The sequence below is a fragment of the Episyrphus balteatus genome, chromosome 1, assembly GCF_945859705.1.
Source record: "Episyrphus balteatus chromosome 1, idEpiBalt1.1, whole genome shotgun sequence".
NCBI lineage: Eukaryota > Metazoa > Arthropoda > Insecta > Diptera > Syrphidae > Episyrphus > Episyrphus balteatus.
The window spans coordinates 161,697,404-161,715,901 of record NC_079134.1 but is presented as its reverse complement, the minus strand read 5'-3'; the positions used below and the strand labels follow the sequence as shown (position 1 = coordinate 161,715,901).

General features: G+C 30.8%; 3 protein-coding genes across 4 annotated transcripts; 1 reads left to right on the top strand and 2 right to left on the bottom strand.

Annotated features, from left to right (window-relative positions):
- Window positions 1–101: 101 nt before the first annotated feature.
- On the bottom strand, window positions 102–5,122 carry LOC129918756 (hyccin-like). The gene is made up of 5 exons (XM_055999471.1): window positions 4,939–5,122; window positions 2,947–3,207; window positions 2,400–2,886; window positions 1,892–2,011; window positions 102–765 (listed from the first exon to the last, which is right to left on the bottom strand). Exons 1-5 carry the CDS (start codon window positions 5,086–5,088, stop codon window positions 122–124), a joined length of 1,662 nt encoding a protein of 553 aa, XP_055855446.1. The 5' UTR covers window positions 5,089–5,122; the 3' UTR covers window positions 102–121.
- Window positions 5,123–7,407: 2,285 nt separating this feature from the next.
- On the top strand, window positions 7,408–8,151 carry LOC129906460 (NADH dehydrogenase [ubiquinone] 1 beta subcomplex subunit 11, mitochondrial). The gene has a single exon (XM_055982250.1). It carries the CDS (start codon window positions 7,502–7,504, stop codon window positions 7,937–7,939), a length of 438 nt encoding a protein of 145 aa, XP_055838225.1. The 5' UTR covers window positions 7,408–7,501; the 3' UTR covers window positions 7,940–8,151.
- A 4,421-nt stretch (window positions 8,152–12,572) lies between these two features.
- Window positions 12,573–17,764, bottom strand: LOC129905731 (Golgi reassembly-stacking protein 2). 2 transcript variants are annotated; one of them, XM_055981284.1, is made up of 4 exons: window positions 17,576–17,764; window positions 16,440–17,493; window positions 13,211–13,368; window positions 12,573–13,138 (listed from the first exon to the last, which is right to left on the bottom strand). In XM_055981284.1, the coding sequence occupies exons 1-4, from the start codon at window positions 17,636–17,638 to the stop codon at window positions 12,890–12,892; spliced, it is 1,524 nt and encodes a 507-aa protein (XP_055837259.1). In that variant the 5' UTR covers window positions 17,639–17,764; the 3' UTR covers window positions 12,573–12,889. The 2 variants fall into 2 exon arrangements, with proteins under 2 accessions (XP_055837259.1, XP_055837258.1); XM_055981283.1 differs by having other exon boundaries at window positions 12,573–13,147; window positions 17,576–17,761.
- Between the last annotated feature and the right edge of the window lie 734 nt (window positions 17,765–18,498).

The following is an 18,498-nucleotide window of genomic DNA, read 5'->3' as shown; positions in this document are numbered from 1 at the left end:
TTTTGCTTTTTGTTTTTAATACTATTGGCGCGTGTTTATATCGATATATTATGTATGTATAGTTTTTCTTTATCTAAACTGTGAACTTATTTAAATGTATCTTTAACTTTTTTTTTTAATACTATTTATTAATGATTGTATATCCAGAGGATGTCTGTATTATATGTATACTAGCCGGTCGGCCATTTGAAAGCAATGCATCTTTCTCATCACCCGAATCGCATGCATCCTCAAGTTGGCTTATCAATCGTGCACCCGCACTTGATCTCAGTTCTGGCGATTGTTTGGCTGGCGATGATGATTTCTTACGACGAATTGCCGCCACCATTGATGAATTGGTAAAACTATTTAAAAGCTCCTCAGTTGATTTGGTCGAAAGTTGGGGTTTTCGTATTTTTGGCGATGCATTAGGCGATGAATTCTTTGATGATGAAACTGATTTTTTCGGTGAATCGGGTTCTTCTTCAATACTCGAAGTCTTACTGCCAGGACTATATTTCCAGCCCCATGTTTTCCATCGCAATGGATTTATTAAACTACTATCATTGCCACTGCCACTGCCACTGCTACTATTGCTATTGTTAGTCTTCTTTGAACCATCTCGATTCTGTTGTTGGTTTTGCATGTTGGTGGGATCATTATTGCCATCTATTTGCATCTGCATCATTGCGTCCGGATTGTTGTTATCAATTGAACGCTGATATTGATCATTGTTGGCATTGGGCTGATGGGGTAAACTAGCCAGAAATTCCATGTCCAAATCGTCTAACAAAATTTTTGACACACAACATAATATACACATGGAGATTTTATTATATAAAAATTAATTTGTGATTCTTTTTTTTTTTTGTAAATTTATTATTCAAAACAAATAAGGATAAAAAGACAAAGAAGACTTAAAAAATACATACGTATAGTAAGTATATGTATATAATAAATATATATAAAAATTGGAACGAAAGGTTTATTGGGTTGGTGATGTGGTGTGGGAGTTTGGTGAGACAGAAGAAATAAAATTCAGTACAAACAGCGGTGATTATTTTTTTTTATATTTTTTTTTTGTCACAAAATCAAATTTGTAAAATGAAGGAGGAGCATCAATAAATATAGGTTTTTTTATATATTTATTTATATTGAGTTATGTACATTATATTGACTAATACAATTTCTTCTCTTCTTATGTACTAGAACGACTTTTAGTTATTTTCTTTTTTTTTGTCTGATCGTAAGTATAATGGTCGAGAAATCGTTATCAAGTAATATTTATTATATATAAAGTGAAAGCAGTTAGGATATTCAATTTAACGGTTTTTTTGTGATTATATAAGAAAAAAGATTCATAAAATAATATATTTGGTGTGCTTTTTTATGTTTTTTTTTTTAAATACTTAAAAAGTAATAAAATCACATGCAACTAATGAAATAATAATATTTAAGCATCTAAATTGAAAAAGGAGGTTTTGCCACATGCAACTGTTAAAATTGTATATACACTAATTTTATTATACTTGTTCATTTTCTAAGATTCATTATATATATACATATCTAGTATAAAAAACAAAAACAAAAAAAAAAAACACTAAAAAGGTTAAAATGATATTTTCAATGTGAGAGAATAAAAGCTATTTGGGGAAGGGGGGATTTAAGAGAATTTTGTATATTTTTTTGTCTAATTAGAAACAAGAGAAACTAATATATATAAATTTATCTAGTGCTCTGAACCTAGTATTCGATTTTTTTTGTTCAATGGATAGTAACACTTATTTGTTTTTTTTTTTTTTTTTTTTAATTTAAATTGTTTCTTTCGTACTAAAAAAAAAATAATAATATTTTTTTAAAACAATCAACTAAAGTATAATGTAGAAGTAATAATTGAAGCTTTTAAACTCACCTGGAAGTTTCTTGGTACGAAATGATGCATTTGTTATCATTGATTTCGATACTATAGGGGCTGCATTTGTTGATGGTGTCAATGCTACGCTAAGGCCCATAGGACCATCGCTGGGTTGGCCTAAATAAAAATTAATAAATTTATTAAGAAAAAGTGTATTTTTAAATCAAAATTATTTGAAGGTAGACAAGTAAGGAGAATGTTGCATTCACACTTATTTCGATGAACAATTTCCAACTGATAGTTGATAAATATTAAATTTATTACTTAATTCACAAAATTTTTGAAAACGGAGAATTTTCGTTATTAATTGAAATGAAATTGAAAAACTCCATTAAAAATTTGACCAGTTTTCCCATAAATTAAATTTTAAAAAACTCCCACTCAAAAAATACATTTTTTTTTTTCTTGGAGACATTGATTTCAATTTAAATCCTGGGATAACAATCGCCATTTTTTTTTCACAGCATCCAAATACACATATTAATAAAATATTCATTCAACTTACCTGATGGATTTGCATGTAATGAATTCTTCACAGCACTTGTTACCAGAACAACATCAGAATACATCTCAAAACATCCTCTATTATGTATATCTTCTAAAGTTTGAATAGCAATTGTACCGAATCCATTGAACATAGCAAAATAAATTGCATGTACCAATTCTACTAAAAAATTCGATGATAATGGAATTCGCGGCGGGGGTCTCGGCACAAGAACATTTGTTGGATCTGATCCATATGAAGTTCGATGGGCGTGACCGGGTTTTGTGAAACCCTGATTTACAATTTGTGACGCCATACGGCATAAATGCAGCAAAGTATTCTTTTGTGTTAAACTCAATTGATGATTATAACAAAAAAGCAAAGCAGTCATCACTTTCATTCGACTCTGAGCGTTGATCGATTCGATTTGTGAGAATGGACCCCATTTGATTTCTTTGTTACAATTTTCTTCCCATCTTCTGAGATCAGTTAATGGAAGATTTTTTTCCTATGAATACAAATAAATTGATTAATTGTAACATGTTTACTATTATTGGCATAAACTTACTTCATGATAAATTGATGCCTGTGCCAGTACAGGCAAACGGAATGAGACCACTTTGGGAGTACCATCTTCAGCGGTTATTTCAGAATTATAGATGCAAATAAGCAGTGTTTCAACACTGCGACAGCCTTTTTTGTCGCCCATTGCGACCGAATTAAGATACGCGTAAATAAGAACGGGAACAAATTGCATTGGAAATTTTCTCAGTCCATCTTCTTTAGATCGATAAAAACTAAGGAATTGATTACAGATTCCATGAATTAACTGTGAATAAATAAAAAGAGTTCCATATAAAAGCACACATATTATTTACTTATTAGAGCTGGAAGTCTTTTGTAGCTAGGCTCTTTTTTCCCTTATATTTGCACTGTAATTTTAATTATATGTAACTAAATAATAATAATATTTACTTATTTTATTTGCACAAAACTCATAATTATAAAAAAGTTTATTATTCTTTCATTAAATGACAATACAATTTTTAATTCTATATATGTATTCAAAAAAGAGGGTGTCAATTAAAAATATTTTTATCACATGGTATCTTATTTTTACCTTACAACTCCTAAAATTATGTTTCATACAAAAGACTATCCCAAATAGCAAGTGAAGCGGTGATAATTAAAACATAATGTTAAATGAAATTTAGATTTTCGTATGCCATTTTGTAGCAAATAATTTTAAAAACCCCTCTGGATCTTGTCCACATACCATGTTTATATTTTAATAATAGTTTTATTTTATTTATATCTCTTTATCCTGTTGAAATACGAATCCTACGCCAATTAATCTTAGTCCAGAAATAAATATTCAATATTTTCCTGATAGTATGAATCTAATTTTTCTGTTTCCTGCCTTGGGAGCGAAAGAAAAGTGTTTGGACGAAACGGAAGCAAAACTGTTTGTCAACTGCATGCAGAATACAAAGAAATTGTATTTGCTGGCGCATAACAAAGATGAAGATCAACTTTTAGACTTAACTGCCTTTACGACTTTATAAGTCATTCCTTATAGACTGCACTTGTTCTTAGTTTCTATTAACATATTTGGGAATCCGTCTCATGTTTGAACTTGATGAATAAGAGATAAGCTAAAGAAAAATGAAAGCACTATTTTACAAATGTATCATGAAAGAAGAATAATGATTCAATTAAACGCCAACAGTAAGATAAGACAAAGGTATTTTTTAATAAAAAGAAGATAATTTTTAATTAATTTAGGCACACTCAAGAGGTTATGAGTTATGACTACCCTTTATATGTTAGCTTTTAACACGTTTAGGAAACAGAAATAGGATTAAATAGGATAATAACGAGGTACCTACATTTGCTTTATATGTTTGGACATTGAAATCGCAAATAAAAATAGAGTTGGGTATGGAATTCTAAATTCGTGTTGTTCGACAAAAAAAGAATCCCTATACTGCACGGTTCGTCCGAAGTTTGGCTCAAGGGTATAACGATAGGCATATTTGCCGGGTATTACGGGAAAATTGTTTTAGGGGAGGCATTCATCTGGCTATTTCACTAAAAAAAAATAGCGGTAACGCAAGAAACATTTCTACGATGTTCTAAGCAAACAAACGTTTCCGAGAATAACCTGGAACCTATCTAAAACAGCTAATGATCTTTTTGGTGCTCCAGCCCTGATATGAGAGTTGTACTCTATTTTTGGACGTATATACGCCTTATAAATTGTAATTAGTATGTTGACTACGTCCACTAATTTATGATTATTTTTCTAGTAAATGTTTTTGTTTGTTAAATAAATTACTAATTGTTCCTTATTTGGTGACCTTTTTTGTTATTTGAATTTAATATGTAATTCTATGTGACCTTAAGCCCACATATAATCTCATATTTAAATAAATTATTAGTAATAAATCGAATAAATAAAATGAATTATATTTTATAGTCAAAAATTAACTTCCCTAATAAGTTTAATATGTAGGTAATTGTTAATAAATAAATAAAAAAATTATTTAATTAAACTTACCTCTGGATACTTAAGCCTTTCGTTGAATATTGTATATATTGCTTCAGCGATTTCCTGATTATTTTCATGCAAACTTGCAAATGATTGCATTTCGGATGGCTCTAAACTTTCATATTCAGCCAACCAATCTTGAACTATTGCCTCTGCCATGTTGCACTTTTATTATAAATTTCAAGATGATCTACTGTAAAACAAAAAATTAAAAAAAATCTAAATTGAATAAATTTCCTTATCATCATTCAATAAGAAAGCAAAAAAAAGAATGACAGGGTGAGGTAATCATTCAAACAGTGCAAAAACTAAAAATCTATGAGACATCGTCATGGGGGAGGTGGTTTAGCGAAAGACACAGCCACTAAGCCAGAAGAGGATTTAAGTTTAAATCCAAAAATCCACATCGACTACTTTTGCAACCCCCCCGAAGAAGAAATTGAACTTTCGCACTCATTTTATAATTTAATTGAGAAGTACTAGTTTTAGTTTTTTTTTTCATTTAATTTAGCCTTGAAATAGGGCCTCGCTCGGCGCTGCGCTGATTGGTTTTACAACTTGATTGTGTCTATTTCTAGTGCATTCTTGCAAGTTGTTCTGCTTTTTTCAATTGAATTTTTAACAATGATGTGATAAGAAAATTTAAATTATTTTACACTTAATTTGTACTTTGAATATTGGAAAATTGATTGGAAATAATTTTAATTGACTGTGATGTTTTTAAATTGCATAATTATTAAACTTTTATCAGACTTCGTATACATACCATAAAAAATAAAATTAAATGTTGATGTTTTGACGTAACTTCTTTGACTCTGGAGAGTGCAAAATTGATTTTGGCTAGAGTTCGGGAATACAACTTATTGTGGTTGTGTTCGCAAGGTATGTAGAAGGGGTGTGGATTTACACGATAACTCATGTAGTCAAATAAAAACAATAGTTTTGTTCTTTAGAGGTTGGTATTTTTAAGCTTTTATAACAGAATGCGTCACTTCTTACTCCTTATTCAACAACACCAATTGGTGTGTTTTTTATTACCACCGGTTTTAACTGCACAAAAAAAACGCAGTCGCGGCTAAGCAATTTACATGTTAAAGCCTGGTACGCTGCTCGCGCTAAAATTTAGCTGAGATAAAATTCCCATACAAGTTATCGATAACTTGTATGGGATCCATTTTATCTCGGCTAAAAATTTTCGATAATTTGTATGGGAGCTAAAATTTAGCGCGAGCAGCGTACCAGGCTTAAATGCAACAACACTTTAGCCCCTTGGGCTTAGTTGTTTAGCCCGGAGAATTCTCTGGGCTTAACTTTTTCAACAGATTTAAATCCGTGCTACCAAAGTAACTTGTTCGTAACCCTACTAACAATTTTGCTTCTATAATGCTTTACAGAAGCAACAATTGCATCTGTAAAGCTTTATAGAACCAAAATTGTTTGTCGGGAAATTGTTTAGAATTTGTTTAAAAACATCAAAACTGATGTTTGGAATGACAATTATTATTTTAAATATTTATTTATGGCGTTTTCGATTGGCAGTCCGGAAGCGTCCGGAAGCGTCCGGAATCATTCTGAAAGCGTTTTATTCGCACAAAACTAATAGTTTTGTGTGAATAAAACTTTTTCAGAATGATTCCGGACGCTTCCAGACTTCCAATCGAAAACGCCATTAATATTTAGTTAAACTTTTTTTTTCAAAAACACACAAGAAAACCCAAAAGCGAAAAATATGACAACTTTTTTCAACATCGTGCTGCGCCGAATTTGACGTTTAGAGCAAGTTGTACAATCATGGTTCAGCTTTGGTTCAGGAATTTTTGGCGATTAGCTGTGGTTTAATTTTGGTTCAAGCATGAATTTGGCTATTTTAGCAAAATGGACTTTGAACCAATGCTAAACCTCAGCTTTATACCACCGATTTCAGAAGATAAAAGTTGCTGAAACACGGATCAATATATTTTACAAATGGACCTTATTTTTTCACAAGCTGCATTTTCTTTACAGTAGTGGGAACTCCAGAAAAACTTCCAGATAATTTTATGCATTTTGTACATGTCACAAAAAAAGCATATAAATAGGGAGAAAAAAAGTCAGCTAAAATTTTGAGTGATCTCTGAGTACGTTGCGACAAAAACGTTGTTGGCATTTATATTTTCATCGGTTGCCGTTTTGTAGAGAATTAACTTTGAACGATTTTTCCGGTGGCATTTTTTTTTGTGATCGCGTGAGATTTATTTCCATTTTATAACCTTGTCTTTCTTCTTCTAACATAATACAACAACAAAGAACAATCGCCACTTCAAAAACTGTTCAAATAAAAAATTTTCTTTCTCTGTTGCCGACTTGCGTGAAACTAAGATGCGGCAATTAAATTGCATCGTGTGTATTTGCCAAATTTGTAATAGATTAAAAGATAAAAAATATTTTTGAACACTCCCTTTTAAATCTGAGACTTCACCAAGTTTCATTTTTGACAGTTGCACTTGTCACATTTGTCAGTTCTCCCTGCTCAGTCGTAACAAGGTATTTTTCAAAGAAATTTTCGATTCTTTTGGTTCTTCTTTCCAAAAAAATGTCGGCCCTAATCCGATTGAACAATCGTGCTGTCCTGCGAAACCTTATCGCCCAAACACGCTCCATCAAAACATCTCCAAAAAATCGCGAAACTGCTGCTGTTTCGCCAACCCTCAACCAAGCCAAAGACGACACAGCAACCAAGAACAAAAATTGGGTTAGCTGGGGATTCGATCATCACGACGAAGCACACGATCGTAGTTCCACCAAAGCTTCGTTCTTCTTCTCTGTAACACTATGCATAGTTTGGGGTACATTCTTTTGGGCATATTCCCCCGACAGCCGATATCGTGATTGGGCACAACGCGAGGGTTTCCTCGAGTTGCGTCGCCGTGAGAAGGCTGGATTGGACTTGATTAGTCCCAATTACATTGAACCCAGTGCTATTAATCTGCCATCGGATGAGGAATTGGGAAATACTGAAATTATCATTTAAAATTGCCTTTTAATTTTGTGTGGACGGACAGAAATGGACGTCAAGAGCAAGCTGCCGATTTTGTTGTATTTCCCTCAATCAACTTGGTAATAAATGTTATGTAATTCGATTTTAATTTTAACGAAAAAAAAAGCCGAAAAAATCACATAGAAAAATAATGTACAGCTGGATTTGTAAATAAAAATAAAGTGCAGCTTCCGATACATAAACAATTTTAATTGAATTTTATTTTATCTAGATTATGAAATAAGTTTGAAGGAAATGCTGCTTCAATTGGTACTTTTTAGTTGAGCTTTTGAATGAAAAACAAAAGCTGTCTTTTAATTGAATTTACAACAATGTAGAAACTTAAAATCATGCGATTCATCTAAGGATGTTGTTTAATCGTTAGATTTTGATGAAAGCGAAGTCTTACTTTTGTTTTATTTTACAAACTAGACCAAAGGTACCTACTATATTTATTAATTTTAATGACCTTTGTGAGATAATTTAAGTTTAAACTCGGGTCTCTTATCTACGATATATCTACTATAGTTGACTGACTTTTTAAATATCTAATTCAGAGATGTTTTATACTTCCTCCCAAATAATTATTCTTGTTTTTAAATAATATTTTAAAGTTATTTAAAGCTGCAATTGGCCATGTCACAGAGGAATATGTAGATGATTGCAGAGCCAGGCATCGTGGGTTCGAGCCCAACGGTCGGCTCAAAAATTTTTTTTACTAAATCGCCACCTTTGCGATAACATGAGACAATTGTCAACTATGTCCTCCCTTTGTGCCACGTAGTTCTCTGTTATATGCTCTTCTCTTCTTTGCCCTTCTGTGTTGTATTATTCTCTTGTATTGTATCAGCCGATGGACTAAGTTTCCCAAGCTGCAGTGTTTCTAGTCCGTAGATTTATCATCGGATTAGATATAATGTAATGTAATTTAAAGCTTCGTTATTATGGGAATCTATCGAAATATTCGCCAGCCCGATGCACTATCATTAAGCAGCTTCTAAACTTCTACGTGAAATTCGTCCGTATATGCTTCTTATACATACAGACAGAATTGCGGGATTCACTTTTTTACATTCTACCATCGTAATGTCATGTTTGATTGTTATCTCGAGCTCGAATTTTTAAACGTGATCTAAAATCTAAAATTAATTGGTTGCAATTTCAAAAATTTTCAAGAGTGATTTTAAAACTAAAAAATGTATTTATTCCTTAGCTTTCTTATATCGTACAATTTATACTGTGAGCGATCAACTGCACATAAAAACACGGTCATCAAACAGGCTCTCGCAGAATGCAACTGGCTTTCTCGTCATAAATAAAAACAAAAATTTGAAATATTGGATTTGGGCTAGTTCTCTAATGATACGACGAATTATGAAAGTGGGCTGTCACTTTTTGTATTGGTTCAAGAAAAACTAAATTAATAATTCTATTGTAACGATTTATTGGTATTTCATTTTTCAAATAATTCAAGGAGTAAGTAACAAAACCCTGTTGTGATTTTAACGTGCACAAGATTCCACTCTGAAAAATTAAATTTCAGTTTTTACCTCCTGTGAGTTCGGGGCGAAAAGTTGTTTTCCTCCCGAAAACTCCTCGTATTTTGAACTATTTTTTCAGTTAAAATGCGAGGTAATCAACAACTAATTTCTCACTTAAATTTTTGGTGAAGAACAAGAAACAGCTAATTCCCTTCGGGTGGAGCTCGCAATAGCTTATAAAATTCCGTACGAACAAAAATATTTCGGGTGATATATGTGTGTTTAATGCAATTTTTCTTTTAAATGAAGTCTAACCTATAAATTATAAATAATTTCATTATAGTTTGAATCGTTTTATTAAAAATGACTTTATCCATTTTCATAAAAAAGGACACATGTGTATTGCAATTTAAAATATATATCCTGTGGAATAAGAAAAGTATGATTCCGATGTTTTTTTATTCAATGAAACTTTCTGTTTCATATGAAAGCACGTTCTTCGTCTTCTTCTCAATTATTAAAAGACTCTGATTTAATGATTGGAAAAGCACTCTCTCGCTCTCTTAGTTGCTAACATAATAACCCAATAAGTAGGCTATTGATTATGTAGTTAAGAAAGGAACTAAGACGTTCACGAGTTTTTATTGCAGGAATCGTTCAATGGGTTATAAAAGAACATAAAACCGCGGAGTGCTATTAAATGAGAGGGTGGAAACTGAAGATAGGGGTGCAAAGGCCCCCTTTTTGGTTTTTTCAATATACCTCGTAAACCAAGCAAAATTTTGATATATTGTCTATACAACTTTTTGTAGAGAATTAAATTTCCAATTGGAATAATGTTTTTTAAAAATTGAAAAAAAAAATTTCCATACCAAAATAGTCGAAACAATCATAAAAAAAATATCAAAAAAATCGATTTTTTGAGATTTTTTGCTTTTTTAGTTGTACATTTTTTTTGGGTTGAGATAGACATAAACATTGTTCTAAAGAAAAAAATAAGATTAAATTTCCTTCAAAATGCTGTACTCACTAAATTTTTTCATTGAAAATTGACCGAAATATGGCCATTTTAATCTATCTTTTTTTCGTATTTTTAGTTTTACTTAAGTAAAACAGAAACATTTGAGGGAAAGTACGATTACTTAAGCACTAAGAACTGATAATGAGATTTTGTAGAGGGGTTAAATACAATCATTGTTTACTATTTGAGGGAGGGTCAATGTCCCCCCGTTTTGGAGGGAGGGGCAATTTTCTAAAAAAAATACTTAAAATTAAAAAAAATTATTAAAAAACAACGGCAACACTTACAGTTTTGGTTGATACTTTTTTCAAAAGCTAGAATTATAAACTTAATATTAATTTTAAAATGAAGTTATTTTAATCAATTCTTTTTGAAATACCCGATTTCAAAGTCAAAACTTGTAAAAAAAATGTTTAAAAAGCACATTGAGTACAATTTTCACAAAGACTGTGGACTTCAATACGACAAAGTAAACTGCCTTAATTGATTTCTTATCAAATCATGAAAATCATAATGTTCCTATGCCTTCTACTTTTTGAGAAAATTGAAAAATAGACAAAATACTTTCTTTATCGGAATCACTCGTTTATTTCAAAAAGAATTGATTAAAATAACTTAATTTTAAAATTAATGTTAAGATTATAATTCTAGCTTTTGAAAAAAGTATCAATCAAAACTGTAAGTGTTGCCGTTGTTTTTTAATAATTTTTTTTAATTTTAAGTATTTTTTTTTAGAAAATTGCCCCTCCCTCCAAAACGGGGGGACATTGACCCTCCCTCCCATAGTAAACAATGATTGTATTTAACCCCTCTACAAAGTCTCATTATCAGTTCTTGGTGCTTAAGTAATCGTACTTTCCCCTCAAATGTTTCTGTTTTACTTAAGTAAAACTAAAAATGCGAAAAACGATATATTAAAATGGCCATACTTTGATCAATTTCAATGAAAAAATTTAGTGAGTACAGCATTTTGAAGGAAATTTAATCTTCTTTTTTTCTTTGGAGCAATGTTTATGTCTATCTCAACCCAACAAAAATGTACAACTAAAAAAGCAAAAAAACTCAAAAAATCGATTTTTTTGATATTTTTTTTATGATTGTTTCGACTATTTTGGTATGGAAATTTTTTTTTCAATTTTTAAAAAACATTATTCCAATTTGAAATTTTATTCTCTACTAAAAGTTGTGTAGACAATATATCAAAATTTTGCTTGGTTTACGAGGTATATTGAAAAAACCAAAAAGGGGGCTTTTGCACCCCTATCTTCAGTTTCCACCCTCTCATTTAATAGCACTCCGCGGTTTTATCTTCTTTTATAACCCATTGAACGATTCCTGCAATAAAAACCCGTGAACGTCTTAGTTCCTTATTACCTTGTTTTTTTCGACATAATCAATAGCCTAAAGGTAGTATATTCAACATTAAAAAATTGTATTGAATGGAAAACTGTTAATTTTATATCATAATTAAAAGAGATAAAAATAAACTTGTTAACGATATATCTTATTTGTAGTGGGACACTGTGGCGTATGTGGGACCATTTTATAGTTTGAATTTTGTTCGCTGACCAGTTGATATAATATGTAAATGATTATTAAAATCTTACATTCATTACTGGGGATATGATAGGATAATCCAATTTATAATTTGATCGTGTTGGAGTTCATTTTTTTATGAGTTTGGGCATCGTTATTTTGTCAACTTTGCATAGCATTTGCTTAGGTTTTTTTTTCAATTGACATTTAGTCAATTTTGGCCAAAAATTTCAAGCATGTTATTTCGTTGTTTTCAATTTTTGTTAAAATATAAAAGAAAAACATGTATTCATTTTAAAAATATGTATGCCAAAATATGCATTTATAGTGAAATATGCATTTGATATCTGTAGTGAGGAAGTATCGTTAATAAAAAAAATACTGGAAATAAACACAATTTTTTAGAAGTTTTAAAATAGCTAGAACAAATATTCAAAAAAGTTTCGTTAGCATAACAAATTTATTAATATTGCATCATCATTGTGTGTTTTGTTTTCTTTTTGTTTTTCGCTCGTTTTATTTATTTAAATAATAGTCTATAGTTTATACATTAATATTATACATTATAACATTTGTTTTCTTGTTGTTGTTCTTGTTTTTTTTTTTTGTAGAATTATTAAATTTATTATACTTTGCAATGAGAAGAAGAAAAAGAAATGGGATATTTAGTCAACCAAGCTTTAGCTAGAGAGTTTATGTGGGTGTAGGACAAGAAAGATGTTTTATTTTCATGTTTCGGTCCTTTGTCTCAAATCTAAACACTCACGAATTAAAAACCATTCAATAATTCATTTTTTTTTTGGGGATTTTGCCATTATTTTAAAATACATTATTAAACCATGTTCAAAAAAAATACAATCTGTTTCAAGATAATATGCTTATAGTAGGCATATATGTTGATAAAACTCAGTTTGAAACAGGTGGATATGCTGGAGTTGGCTGTACGTTCAAACCTTCGAGGGCCTGTGTTGGTATTGTTGTGTTAACGGTGAGAGGTGGCATACCTGGTAATGAAATTGGTGTGGCTACAGATGTCTGCTGGACCTGAGGGTATGATGCAAATGTCTGCATATAGGGTAAGCTGACGTTTGATGAATTTGTTTGGTAGCTCGTTGGTGGTTGACTTGGGACTGGATAGTTGTTTGGATTGTAGAACTGTGGTTGCTTATGGGTAGAAAAAATTATTAGAACTGGAAAATGTTTTGGGAAATTAAGAAATAATATTACTTGTTGAGATGCAATGAACTGGTTTGAAGCAGAGGGTGCAGTTGGTTCGTTATATGATCCGGTCATGTTGCCAATTGAAGCTGGTGGAGGTAGATTCGAAAAAGTTGATTGCTGGGCAAACATCGGAATTTGACTGGGTGGCGGAACAGGTGATGGAGCTGAAATATTATTTTTGGTAAATAGTTATAAAAGAAACGAAAATCAATGAAGTAGAAAATAAGAAAAATTCCCTGTTGAAAAATTAGTAAATTTACTCAAATTTTATGTGATGATTATGTTATAGCAAAAGGCCCTGCAGGCAGCGTTTTAACGCCGCATTTTTATTTCATTACTTTTCGGTACCATTATATCAAGCGAAATCAAATCTACATGCTTAAGATCTTCAACAAGCGTCTCATTATTTTTTTTTTTTTTTGAAGAAAAACGAAATAACGAAGGAAGCTATAGCGTTGGGTTGTTTTTTTTTTTATGAAAATTTACCTATTTTTCGATGTTCAACAACTTTGTATCGTTAACGGCTGTACCAATATTGTTCTAAACTTACAGACAGATAATTCTTTTTTCGAAATAATAAATTAAAAAAAAATAATATTGAGTACTTTCAACTACAAGAGCAAATACCTGCGACCAGGATTTATTCGCATGTTAAAAATTGTTTGTACTATTTTTCTCTGTTTTGCATTTCATTTTTGGTTTTAAAGTACAAATAATGTCAAATAAGAAAGCAAAAAAAAAAAAATACAATGACTATTTTGAGTTTTTTTTTATGTTTTCCTCTTAGTAACTTGGCCAACTCAACAACCATTTTATTTAAACCAAAATTGTTGCTTCCATTCAAGTGACGCGCACTGTATATCCACATAATTTTATTACACAAGTTACATGATACCTTGCAGTTGGAGCTTATTAAATAATATTAGCTATCTAATTGAGTGTAGAAAAAGTGTTAGCAGTACACATTTAACTGAGTATGTTATGTGATGTTTTTATTAGCAAAATAGTATACAGTAGACAGCTTTCAAGTATTTTATAATAAAAGCAAAAACGTGGGAAAACTGTTGAATAGCACACTAAACATTTTCTTGATCATGTTTTTAATTTTTATAGAAGCATTTAAACAAATAAACCAAAATGCACGATTATGGGATATAATGCAGTGGTTCAATCGAAAATGTGGGTTCCGCAATTCTGTCTCTATCTCGAGCTACAGTCCAAACCGATGAACTGATTCGGTTAAAACGGTGAATATTTGTTTTGGTATATTTCCTAGATTGGAAACTAAAATTTAATTTTTAGGACCAAAATTAACGGTACGTGCAATATGGAAAACCTTATTTTTTTTTAGTTATTGATTTAAAAAGGTTCTACTTTTGAAATAAAATGACTTAACCGATTTCACAAAAATAAATTATACGAAAGTGTCCGGTAATAATGATTTTTTGAAAAAAAAAATGAACAAATTTTTCGATGATTTTACCCTTCGTTATTTTTTCTGCACTTTAACTAGTGAGTCAAATTGATCCGACACAATTTAGGTATTTCATTGCCGATTGTTTTCAAACAAATTATACAAGGTACTTTAGATGTTACTTTAAATATTGCCGCAGGAATATTTTTTTAGATAAAGTAAATATACTTAAATAAAAATCGCAAAAAAAAGTTTTTTTTTTTGTAAAAATGTTCAGTAAAAATCATTGGTCAAACTATAGCTAGCAACGGAAGGTTAAAATAGTTTTTTTACTTGCTCTTTAGGGCAAGTGTTGGTTTTGTGTCAGAAAAAAATTCGAGGTTTTAATCAAAAACAACATTACGATGATGGAGGAGTCCAAAAAAGTGGGTCTCGTAATTCCGTCCATCATCTGTAGGTACATTTACAGAGCCTAAACTGGTGGACGGATTTTCTTAAAAGTTGGTACAGATGATTTTTATGGAATTCTGAAAATTTATTTTTATATCTCGCTCAGAAAGTGTACTTCCCATACAAATTTTTAAAGATGTTTCAATTGCAACTAAACTGCATTTTTAGTTTTTATAAAAAAAAAACCAAATCCAAAAATCAAAAAACCAAAAAAAAAATTTCATTGAACAAAAATTTGTCTTACATGTCAGCTCTGCCCGTATGTCAACCAAAATTCCTTAATATTTATATAGAGACAGTTCTTATTATCTACAAGTAAACTTATATAAAAGTGCTTTGAACTGCAAGAGCAAGTGCGTCCCAGTCGTGCATTTTATTTTTTATGAAAAATCAATTTTTAGAAAACGGTTCTGTTTATGAAATTTTGTTTTCTTAAGTATAGCATTCGAACTTGTATTTTTTTTAAGAAAACGTCTCAAAAGATTTTCAAAAAACATTCGAAAATTTTTTTAATATACCTACAATGATGTAATTAAATGGCACTTTTCTTTTGGAATTGTTCAAAAAAATGTTTTGTAATTTCAAAAACAAGTGTTATTTGTATTGAAAGTTTTGAATGAACAACAACAACTTGTGTGTGTTACCACCAAGTTATTTTTGTTTTATATTCCTTTTAAATTAAAATTTTCCTTTTATGAATTTTTACATATAAAGCTTTAAAGCTATGTTAGCAATTTTTATATGTGGATACATTTGTGTCAGTCCATACCTAACTATCTTATAAATGACTTTCAGTTCTTATTCATCGCTTGTTTATGACATTTTAGATAAAAAAAGGGTTGTTAAAATGGGATAATCAGAAAATTTCGAAAAAAAAAATAATCTAGAATGCAAACACTACAAAAGCAAAAATTTCAAAAAAAAAAAAAACAAAACAAAAATAATTAAATCAATTACGAATTTATTATTAATCTTTAATGGTTTGAATTCTCGCGAGTTATGTTTTTATCAATTAATCAAATTCCAGAATCAAATGTATAAAAATCGACTTTAGATAACCTTTTATTTGCTTCTAGAATCAAATGACCTATAAAAAAGATTTTAGTTCCAAACAAAATTGAAACCCAAGACTTTACGCAAGCAAATTACATGAGCCACGCTATAAAAAAAACTAAATTCAAACACCTTTCAATGCTATCTAGCATATTCTACCATTTTCAAAACAAAATAAATATAAAAACTGCTGCAGCTCTAATTGTTATTATTGTTAAATATTGAAATCAGGCAAAATTTGTAACTTAGCTCAAGCTAAAGAGAGAAATCATTTATCTTTTTTTCTTTTGAGTAAATATTTTTGTTTGTAATACTCACCAGCAACCGAATTGTGTTCTTGAGATTTTTCTGGAACCTGTTGAGGTGGCATCTGTGCTGGAAATTGTTGTGTCGTCTTCATATCAGTTGGCTGTTGTTGAAAGAATGAACTTGCACTGCCGGCTACATCTGGTTGTCCAGCATTCATTGGTGGTGCAGATGGTTGTGGCGGTATTCCAACTGGATTAGTTGATGGTTGCTGCTCCGATTTAGGTACTGTTGTAGTTGATGTTGATGTTATCTGAAGATTCGCCAAGTTATTAATATCACTCGGAGCAGTTGTTGCTACCGCAGCCACTGGACCACTTGCATTCGGAGGTGGTAAAGTGAATGCATTTGTCAACGGCGGTATATAAGGGAAACTTGGATTAACAGAAGTTGGCTGAGAAACTGGTGGCATCGATTCCGCAGGTCTAGCAGCTTGCAATGCAACATTAGTTGGCACATTAGCATCTGCCGATGTTGGCAACTTTAATGCTGATTTAGTTTCGTTTGAAACAGCTTGAATTGGAATACGATGCAAGTATCCAAATCCAATGCCACAACCCAGACTCCCGTCACCACCCCATTTCGAATTAGGTTTCAGTGATACTTCTCGACAAGCATCATCTTCAACGTTATAAACATAAATCTTAAGAATTTGATTCTCATGAGTTTCGATCATGGTAAAGAGGTCATCAGTTTCATGGCGAATAGCATCAGCGCCAATAATATAGTCTGTAAATGCTCGCAAGCCAGATGTTTCGGCTGGCGACGATGGATGCACTTCGAGAACGTGCCAAACATTTTCATTGGCACCTTCAAATGAACAAAAACGAATACTCACACCTAGAAGACCTTGACCACCCCACGAAGTGCTGGGAGTGATGGAGACATCTCGGACAGTTTGAGTTTTGCTACTGTACACAGTCATTTTAGTTACTTTGTCTAGATTTTGTTTAAGGAGTTCTTTAAGAGTGTCATTATCCTGATCTAAACGAGTGTTTCCAATAGCAACAATGAAATCGAAGAAAGCTTCTAAACCAGCTTTTTGGCCCGGTGAGTTATCTTGTACCTATGTATTTGAAGAAACACACAAAAATATATTAGTTGTTATTGAGATTTTTTAAAGTGTTTTTTAGGTGACTTGAACATACTCTTAATACATGATAACCTTCAGTACCACCTCCAGGAACTTCTACACTATGTCCGGCACCCATTATTTGTTTATTTTATATTAGTTTTTTTTCTGTTAAATTTATTAAAAGTGATACAAAAAATACGTGGCACTAATTACAAAAAAGTTCTATAAATTGAAATTTTTCCAGCAAATGACATTTGTATTGACAAAAAAAATAATGACATTTGAAATTAGGGATGACGTTGAAGTGGCGCTGAATGGATTCATTGTTGGAGTACAGTAAGAATAAAATTAAAGAAAATACACTTTGAAATAGGATTATAAAAATAAAATATCAATTAAAAATTAATTTACCAACGACCCGATCCAAAGTTAGTACGCAGCTGAATCGAAACGAAATTGTTCATACAAAAATAGCACAACGAAGTTTTAAACTTATTTTTTTATGTTTTGTCCAGGGTTGTAAGAACTCATTTTTTTTAAATGCATTTGCAAATTAAAAAAAAAATATTTATTACAAATAAAAAAATATATTTATTGCAACTGAAAAAATTTGTATTGCATTTGAAAAATATTTGCATAAAAAAACTATTAATTGCAAATAAAAAATTCTGCATTAAAAAAATTTCATTGCAATTTTTGCATTGAAAATAAAATTTTTATTCTAAATCAAAATATTTTGCATTAAAAAATGTATTGCAAATAAAAAATTTTCTGCATTAAAAAAAAAATCAATGCAAAATGTGTGCATATATGTATATTTTTTTAAATATTGGTCGAATTTTTTTTACAATTTTTACTATTAAGCCTAGTACACTGCTGAAGCGAAAAGAAATTTTCCATACAAAATTTCGTTAACGAAATCCTGAACGGAAAATTTCGTTTTTCTTTTCGTTTTTCAGTACGCAGCTGTAGCGAAAAATTGGAGAGTTTTCACTC

What these genes read in the sequence shown, in the direction of transcription:
- LOC129918756 (XM_055999471.1), bottom strand. Translation starts at nt 5,088, where the DNA reads ATGGCAGAGGCAATAGTTCAAGATTGGTTGGCTGAATATGAAAGTTTA. An exon ending in ATTACATGCAAATCCATCAG is followed by an intron (nt 2,012 to 2,399) that starts GTAAGTTGAATG and finishes ATTTTTATTTAG; the next exon opens with GCCAACCCAGCGATGGTCCT. An exon ending in TCGTACCAAGAAACTTCCAG is followed by an intron (nt 766 to 1,891) that starts GTGAGTTTAAAA and finishes AAATTTTGTTAG; the next exon opens with ACGATTTGGACATGGAATTT.
- LOC129906460 (XM_055982250.1), top strand. Translation starts at nt 7,502, where the DNA reads ATGTCGGCCCTAATCCGATTGAACAATCGTGCTGTCCTGCGAAACCTT.
- LOC129905731 (XM_055981283.1), bottom strand. Translation starts at nt 17,638, where the DNA reads ATGGGTGCCGGACATAGTGTAGAAGTTCCTGGAGGTGGTACTGAAGGT. An exon ending in AAGGTTATCATGTATTAAGA is followed by an intron (nt 17,494 to 17,575) that starts GTATGTTCAAGT and finishes TCAAATACATAG; the next exon opens with GTACAAGATAACTCACCGGG. An exon ending in AGAACACAATTCGGTTGCTG is followed by an intron (nt 13,369 to 16,439) that starts GTGAGTATTACA and finishes ATAATATTTCAG; the next exon opens with CTCCATCACCTGTTCCGCCA.